The sequence below is a fragment of the Micropterus dolomieu genome, linkage group LG23 (genome assembly GCF_021292245.1).
Source record: "Micropterus dolomieu isolate WLL.071019.BEF.003 ecotype Adirondacks linkage group LG23, ASM2129224v1, whole genome shotgun sequence".
Lineage (NCBI taxonomy): Eukaryota > Metazoa > Chordata > Actinopteri > Centrarchiformes > Centrarchidae > Micropterus > Micropterus dolomieu.
In genome coordinates, this window is record NC_060172.1 from 2,207,181 (window position 1) to 2,214,755 (window position 7,575).

The 7,575-nt window shown below is 44.5% G+C and overlaps 1 protein-coding gene and 2 non-coding genes across 5 annotated transcripts in view; all 3 read left to right on the forward strand.

The window, feature by feature from the left end:
* The window catches only part of pthlha (parathyroid hormone-like hormone a), a 177,551-nt gene extending 169,976 nt beyond the window's left edge, over positions 1–7,575 (forward strand). For all 3 annotated transcript variants that reach the window (XM_046038761.1, XM_046038762.1, XM_046038760.1), the window contains exons 2-4: positions 241–354; positions 5,420–5,956; positions 6,867–7,575. In XM_046038761.1, the coding sequence (XP_045894717.1) occupies positions 248–354; positions 5,420–5,933 (621 nt within the window). In that variant the 5' untranslated portion in view covers positions 241–247 and the 3' untranslated portion in view covers positions 5,934–5,956; positions 6,867–7,575. The remainder of the gene's footprint in view (positions 1–240; positions 355–5,419; positions 5,957–6,866) is intronic.
* trnat-ugu lies at positions 2,472–2,544 on the forward strand. Its single transcript has one exon. It is a non-coding gene; the product is annotated as a tRNA-Thr (tRNA).
* Positions 4,192–4,264, forward strand: trnat-ugu. The gene has a single exon. It is a non-coding gene; the product is annotated as a tRNA-Thr (tRNA).

Genomic DNA, 7,575 nt, shown 5'->3' on the forward strand with positions numbered 1-7,575 from the left:
CGCTCCCCCCCCCCCCCCCCCATCCTCCTCTCCTCTCCCATTAACTCGTCTTTTGTTTTGGTTTGTTTAATTTCAGCTTTGTTGTGGTTCTGAAACATGCAGGACCGGTTTCTGCAGCCGCCTGGTCTCGTCTGCAGATTGTGAAGTGAAGACGGGTTAATCTTAGAGACAGATGCTGCAGGATGAAACGGTTCAGGTATAAAAGGGCGAGTTTTCAGCTGTTTGTTTGTTTCTTTACAGAAAGAAGATGTTCTGCTCCAGGAGAGTCCTGCAGCAGTGGTGCTTCGCTCTCTTCCTCCTCTGCTCCCCGGTGCCGCACTTTGGACGGCCGATTGATGCCCTGAGCAGCAGAATGTGAGTTTGCATTTAATTTTTTTGCACACTTTTCCCTCTCTTTCCACTTAAAACCATCAGCCTGTGTTCCTCAATCAAGCTCAGGGGAGCTGAAAAAGCTCTAAGAAACTCCCAGATAGTGTTTTTTTCTCCGATATTTGCGCATTTATTTTCATTTATTTTCCAGCTCCCACCCTCCTCCTCCTACACGGTGGGCGAGCAAAGATGGAAAAAGTGTTCATTTGTGAAATGTGCCGGCAGCTGTTTAGTTAGCCGTCGCCCACCTGTGTGTTTACCTAAAGCAGAAACCGTCCCAGTGAGATAAACTCCCAGCAGCTCCGGCTGAAACCCTGGCCGCCCCAGAGGGGTTGTTCCTCCTGAGCGTTCAGATCTCTGTCCCGGCAGAACACATCTGCATGTTGGTGTCCGTCCCTGCGAAGGAGGGAAATGAATAATGCTGATGTTCGGCTCGGCTGAGGACCAAACCAAAGCTGCTGCTCCTGCTGAGGCGTTCGATGCCAAGCAGAATAAACGTTCTTTCAAGTTGTTAGGCCAGAATGTTAAACACACTCTGAGAGCCTTGGAAAGATCATATCGCTGAGACGGTTTTTGGACGTAATCAGGTTTTAATGAAACAGTGGGAAGATGCTCTGAAGGCAGGCAGGTTTTCTGGATTTCTGTAACTCTTGAAACAATCTGTAAGCAGGATTTTCTGTAAGCGTCTGGCCTCGCTGACTGAAATCTCGGGGGAGAGAGATCACATCTGAAATGCATTTTGGTGGCGGCAGTTGCAGTTTTGAGCCCGGCTGCTGAAGGAAGAGAGTCAAGTCTTTAAAGTGATTCAGCCCGCGTGTCGTCCAGGTTTACGTTAACGCTTTCCACATTCGGGACAGGAGACGTTTCTCTCAGCGTTGGGGGGGGGGGGCTGTTATGCTTGTGTCAGGGGAAATGGAGCTGCACCCGTTGTATGATATGCACTTAATAGGATTTCAGGACGGGGTTAACGCCGCCGGAGTGGAAAAGAAAACACGGGCGCGATGAAAACCGTGAGGTAGAAATCACACGGCGGTGGAAGCTCACCGACCTCTGACCCTCCTTCACCCGCCGCTGTGGCCTTCCATCAGAAAAAGGCTTGTAGGCTTTCGGAAATTAGATTTAGTTTGAATTTGGCACAGAGGAGACGTTAGAGAGGGTGGTCCCGAACGATTTTGGCTCCCAAAGTTTTTGGGTTAAAAATCCAGTGAACACATGTTTCTAATACGAACAGAGCTGCAACGATTAATCCATTACATAATTAGTAAATCTAAAGAAAATACACTGACTGCTGTTTTGATATTTTAATAGTTTAAACTCTTCTTCAAACTCTTAAACACATCTGATGTGAGGATTTGCTGCTTTTCATCTGAGTGAACTGAATATTTGGGGTTTTGGTTGGTTGGAACACAACAAGACATTTGAAGATATTTGTGTTTTAAGATAGTAAATTTTATATTTTTAATGTCATTCCAAGCATATAACTGGCAGATTAATCGATAATGAAATTTTAGTTGCAGCCTTAATTTTTGTGCCGCCTGAATTTTGGTTCTGTTTCTGAACAAAACGTGGATCTAATCAGCTCTCTGAGCTGAACTTTTAAATCAGGAGCTCTGATCAAAGAATAGGTGAGAGCGATTTGGGATCAGATGTTTTTCTCCTCAAATGTTTATTTTGAATATTTTTTCAGAAGCTTGAACCTGGAAAGTCCACAGAGTGCGGCTGCGTCGCATTACTGCTGCGCCACGGTTTTGTTCCGTCCTCTGCCGGGCGTCAACTTCCACGTCTTGGCCTTTTGTTAATTTGTCCTTTTTGTTCTTTTCTCCCAGTTTCGTGCCGGTGTTTGGGCGTTAGGCCTGATTTTGATGACTTGTTTAGATTTGTTTATTTGGCAATTAGCGCTCGCTTTTTCTGCTTCCACTATAATTAAGTAGACTACATATTTAAATGTTTTCTGTTTTTGTCCGTCTGCACAGGGTGTTTTATTCTGAAAATTAACCGGGTTCTTTATTCTGTGTCTGACTTCCTGCCTGGTTTGATCTGCTCTGTGCAGCTTGACGCGGCTTCCGTCAAAAATGATTGACGGGGGTTTCACCGTAGCGTCTGGCTCCGTAGCTCAGGGGTTAGAGCACTGGTCTTGTAAACCAGGGGTCGTGAGTTCAAATCTCGCCGGGGCCTTCAGCTGTTTTAAGGAATGACTCCCAGGATGTTAAAAAAATTCAATCTCAGTTACAAACAATCTTAAATCACACTCATCAACTCCTGGTGGTGCTTATAAATGTGATCGTGTTTGACCAGTAGGTGGCGCTGCTGCAGAATCATGACGGATCAGAGTTCAGGTGTTTTTTTAACTTGGATTTCACATACGTCGGTCGGTGTTGAAGTGACTGGTAAGATCGGCCGTGAACTGAAAATCTCGTGAGAGGCGAGTTGTTGCAGGAGGACGCTGCTGGAAACGAGGGAGAGGAGTTTGTTGTTGGCGAAGGAAAGCGCCGCAGCCGGCTGAAGCATCTACTGCACGGATTCAAACCTTTCTGTACCTACGAGTCATTTCAACACCAACAAATGTGTGTAAGGGTTTAAAATCACATAAATGATCTTTTAATATGATGAATACCAGTGCCGTGCATCAGGCCAGGTCACTCTGTCAGGATTCGATGTCCGAGGCCTCGAGTTCGGGAACCGACAAACATTTGAGCGCGAGCCAAAGCGGTGGCGGGAAATGACACGCTGCTGGTTTTTAGGAAACACACTCCTTCTTTCATCCCTCTCCCACAGAGACAAACAATTAACATCAGGTAGGACGGGGAGCGTTGGAGCGCTGCCACCTCAGGATGTGTCAGGGCCATTTTCCTCCTCCTCACTTCTGGAAACTGTTTGATGTGAGCTTTATTAAAAAAGGTAAAACAGAGCTGGATCACTTTTCAAAGACGTGCGCTCCCCGGGAGTGTGTTTCTTTTCTCTTCAGGCCTGAGAGTTACAGGAAATATCTGTATGCATATAAACAAAAGCTGCTCTCGGGGGCTTCCTCTGCGTTTGGGAGGTGAGTTTTTGTTCAGGATATTTTTGTTATTATTATTATTCAGCTGAAAAATACACTCCCACCTTGCAGAAGGAAGAGAAATTATTCTTTTTACTTCCTTTACTACTAGCTGCCTCCATAACAGAATCCAAATCAAACTGTAAATAATTTCTAAGGAGTTCTGTGGAGGTGCACGCCCTCCAGATAAAGCTGACCTCTCCAAAGGGAGGAGGAGGAGGAGGAGGGCATCATGGGAAACTGACAGCTGAAGGGCGGCGCTGAGCTCTAATCAGCCGTCGGTATCTCCCACTGAAGCCGGCGTGTTTGTGTGCTCAGACACCTGAAGTGTTTGGCCGGCGTTGGTGCTCGGCGGTTCCCAGGCTTCGGGCCGTGCCCCTCTGCCTCTCTGTTTGGATAAGAGTTAAGACTCTGAGTAACGTGACGCCGCGGCAAAGCAAAGCCCGAATCCTTCTAACAGGAGAGCCGGAGCTCCTCTTCTTCTGTCGAGTCATCTCTTCTTCTTTTGTCATGCCTTAAAGTCCAGTGTTGTTTCACTCTGTAGTTTGTATTTGTATTTCAGCTGCCAACGAGCAGGTCGGTGTCTGTTTTTCAGTTAGACAAAAGCATCTGCCAAATTAATTTAACACAAAGGGCAATCAAGACGTCTCAGAAACACCACAAATTTCTATGAGGTTTGGTGTGAAGTTCAGCCAAGGGCTGAGTGTCTGCTTTCTGTGCCGATAGCTCCACCGTGTGGACAGACAGCGTCACCATGTGGACGTTTCAGGGCCCACTGAGCACAGGGCTCCATAGCTCAGGGGTTAGAGCACTGGTCTTGTAAACCAGGGGTCGCGAGTTCAAATCTCGCTGGGGCCTGTGTCATCTTTTCATCAAAGCTCGGTGTTGTTTCAGCGTGTGCTCTGTGATACTGTAAGTACATGCAGAACTGCTGGCTGTAGGTCGCATGAAAGAAACATTATGAATAAGAATGAGGAAGTGAGCCGCTGCCAAATGAACAAGTTTATTTGTTTTAGGTGCAGATTTTTCTGAGGATTATATATTTATTTTTGGCACATTAATATTTGATAGTTGAATGAGTTTGTCTTTGTAAACTAAAAGAAGTTGTGGCTCTTGTAGCTTCTTTCTCTTTTAAACCAGGAGTCACAAGTTCAAATCTCGCTCAGGCCAAAGAGTTTTCTTTCAGAATGTATAAAATTCAGTATAAATTAAACTCTTGTACAATTACAAACAACCTCAGACACACGTACACACATCAAACTGTAAGTGATCCAAATAAATGATCCAAACTCTCTTGAGATTTTGCAGAATTCAGCGCAGTAGAGGTGAGATTGCCTGACAGGATTTGAGTATTTGCTCTCTTGAGTTCGGCCCCAAGTCTTTCTTTTTTTCCCCTTTCTTTCGGAGAGTTTGTGGCTCCAGTTGTTTTTTATCCCTCGGCGTCTGAGTGCCATGAATCTGTCAGTTAACTTCCATATTAATGAAAAGTGAAGGGCCAGAGGATTTGCTTAGCTCACAAGTGCCATGATCGTATTAATGAACAATCAGAAGGAAAGCTGGCATTTTTCTGTGAAAAGAGAAAACTCATCTGGACCTCCTCATGCAGGGTGGAGATCTTTGGTATCAGTTTTAACAACCCTGGAAACAGATCCAGCTCCTGCGGTTCGATGAATCATGTCTTTCACTGCATGGATGCAACAGGGAATTGTTGGAAAACTGCTGCTTTCATTCTTCTGCTTTCGCTGCCCTCTGCAGGTCAAACAAGAGATCTTCCAAATGCAAATTTTCACTTTTATGTACACTGACGGTCAAAGTCTGCAGGACGTGCCATATTTACGCACTTTTATCTCATTTATAATAATGCACTACTGTCTCTCTCAGCAGGAGAAGTGCTGCCATTTAAATGCATTTTTATTTAATTCCCTCCCGTCTCTAGGAGGTACAGATACTCGAAATATGTGAACATGAAAGACATTTATAATTGAAAGAAATATTCTGTGTGATTTTTTGCAGAAAACGGTCCGTGACTCACGCTCAGCTGATGCACGACAAAGGTCGGGCGCTGCAGGACTTTAAGCGCCGCATGTGGCTGCAGGAGCTTTTGGATGAAGTCCACACGGCGGAGATCCGCGAACTCCCGGTCCGGACCACCGGCGGAGGCGGGAGCAGCAGCGGCGCAGGCGTCGGGCTCCCGGGTGTCAGCCTGGGCATCAACCTGAGCACCACCGGCAGCACCCTGCACTCCAAACCCCCCGGAGGGACCAAGAACCTCCCCATCAGCTTCAGGCTGGAGGAGGAGGAGGGCACCAACCTGCCGCAGGAGACCAACAAGTCTCAGACGTACAAAGACGGCGTGCTGAAAGCACCCGGCAAGAAGAAGAAGAAAGGGAGGTCCGGGAAGAGGCGGGAGGGAGAGAAGAGGAAGAGGAGGGCGCGTTCTTTGGGGTGGAGGCTGGAGGACGAACCCGGGAGTGGACTCCACCTGGAGTGGAGGTCTCTGCTCGGCCTGCAGAGGGCGCTGCTTTAAAACGCTGTCAGTCTCTGACAAAGGTGGGTCCTCGGCTCAGAGTCTGAGTTTTAAGAGAACAGGAATATCAGGGCTGTAGCCAGGAGTCTCTAACATGACCCCAGGTAAACAGGTCTAAATTAATTCCTTTGAATCTAACCGTTCCTGCAGAATCACTCACAGCAGAATCTGATTCCAGTTTGAGTCAGTATTTCTGGCCGTCGCTGACTTTCACTGACCTTTGATCAACCAAGAAGGTCTCTTGAGATCTAAATCTCTGTTTCATGAGAGGCGTGGCCGAAAGAAAAGACAAAAGCCTAAAAAGAAACTAACCAGCTCGGCAATAAAGTCCTTTTTCTCAGATAAACTTCCAGTAATGTGTAAGTTTCATCTTCGTGGTGTTTTCATGAGGGTAAAGTTTAATTTTTCAAACAGAATGTGTTTGTTTTAAAAGACGAGGTACAGGGATAAAACACACTGTCCATAACTTAAGACCTGCATGTTTTAGGTCTTTATATTTATCTAGAAATAAAAACAAAAACTTGCAGTTAAAATACAAACCCACTGCCAACACCCACCTACACCTGATGCTCCTTACCTGTGACCTGCAGAGGAGACAGAATAAATAAACTATCCTTCAGCTTCTGATCAATTTCTAATGAAACGGGTTGAAATCTAAGCTCAGCACTTCTTTAGTATTAAAGCCAGGTAATAAAATCTAAATTATAAAACTATTTAAAGTCATCGTAACATATTGTGTTTGAGTGAACTAGAGATTACTGAGCAAATATCCACTAAACTGGTTAGCTTAATGGATTCTTGTGACTAGAATTACTGTATTACTCCAGCTTGAATAACGTTTATTGTATTAAATAATGTACATTTCAGTGTATTTAATGTGAATGCTGATGCTTCTGTACTGAGCTAACCTGTGTCTCCGTCTTTGTCTTTCAGAAACCGCTGGACTGGACTCCTAAATACTCTCGTTACAGTCTTCTGTAATAGTGATTGTTTGGAAAGAAATTGGAAAATATTTATTGTCTGTAAATATTCTAAATATAGCAGAACAAATAGCAGAATATGATAAAAAAAAAAAAACGTATTTGATGCTCTGTGAGGCAACAGATTTTAATCTTTGTGAATCCTTGCTTTTTTCTTTTTTATTCCAATTATGTCAGATTTTTTTTGGCGGTAATTTATTTTGTCTGAATGGTGTATTTATTTTGTAAATGTATCGAGGTGCTGCTGACCTTCTATATTTTTGTACCATATTGCACTTTAGATATATAAATATAAATATATATACCATTAATTTTGTTCATTGTTTTTGTGGTTGATTGAAATGAAGTAAAAACGACGGTCGTCACTCTGTGTTACCTTTCAGTTTGATTCTTGACCTTTCGCTCTGCTCAGATGTCCAGTTTTTTTTTTGTTTGTTTGTTTCTTTGCTGCTGTTTCTTCGGATGTTTTGCGGCTCTGACTGAAGCTGTTTGTTGTCTCACTTCTGTGTTCGACCCTTCAGTGTTCTCCGGTTCGCCCGCTCTGCTTCTCAATGCCAAAGTTCACATTTGTACATAAACCAAACGCGGCTCGATATTGTTGTTTTTTGGCACTTGCACTGAGATAAACACCCTGTACTGAATGGATTAAACATTTGACAGTA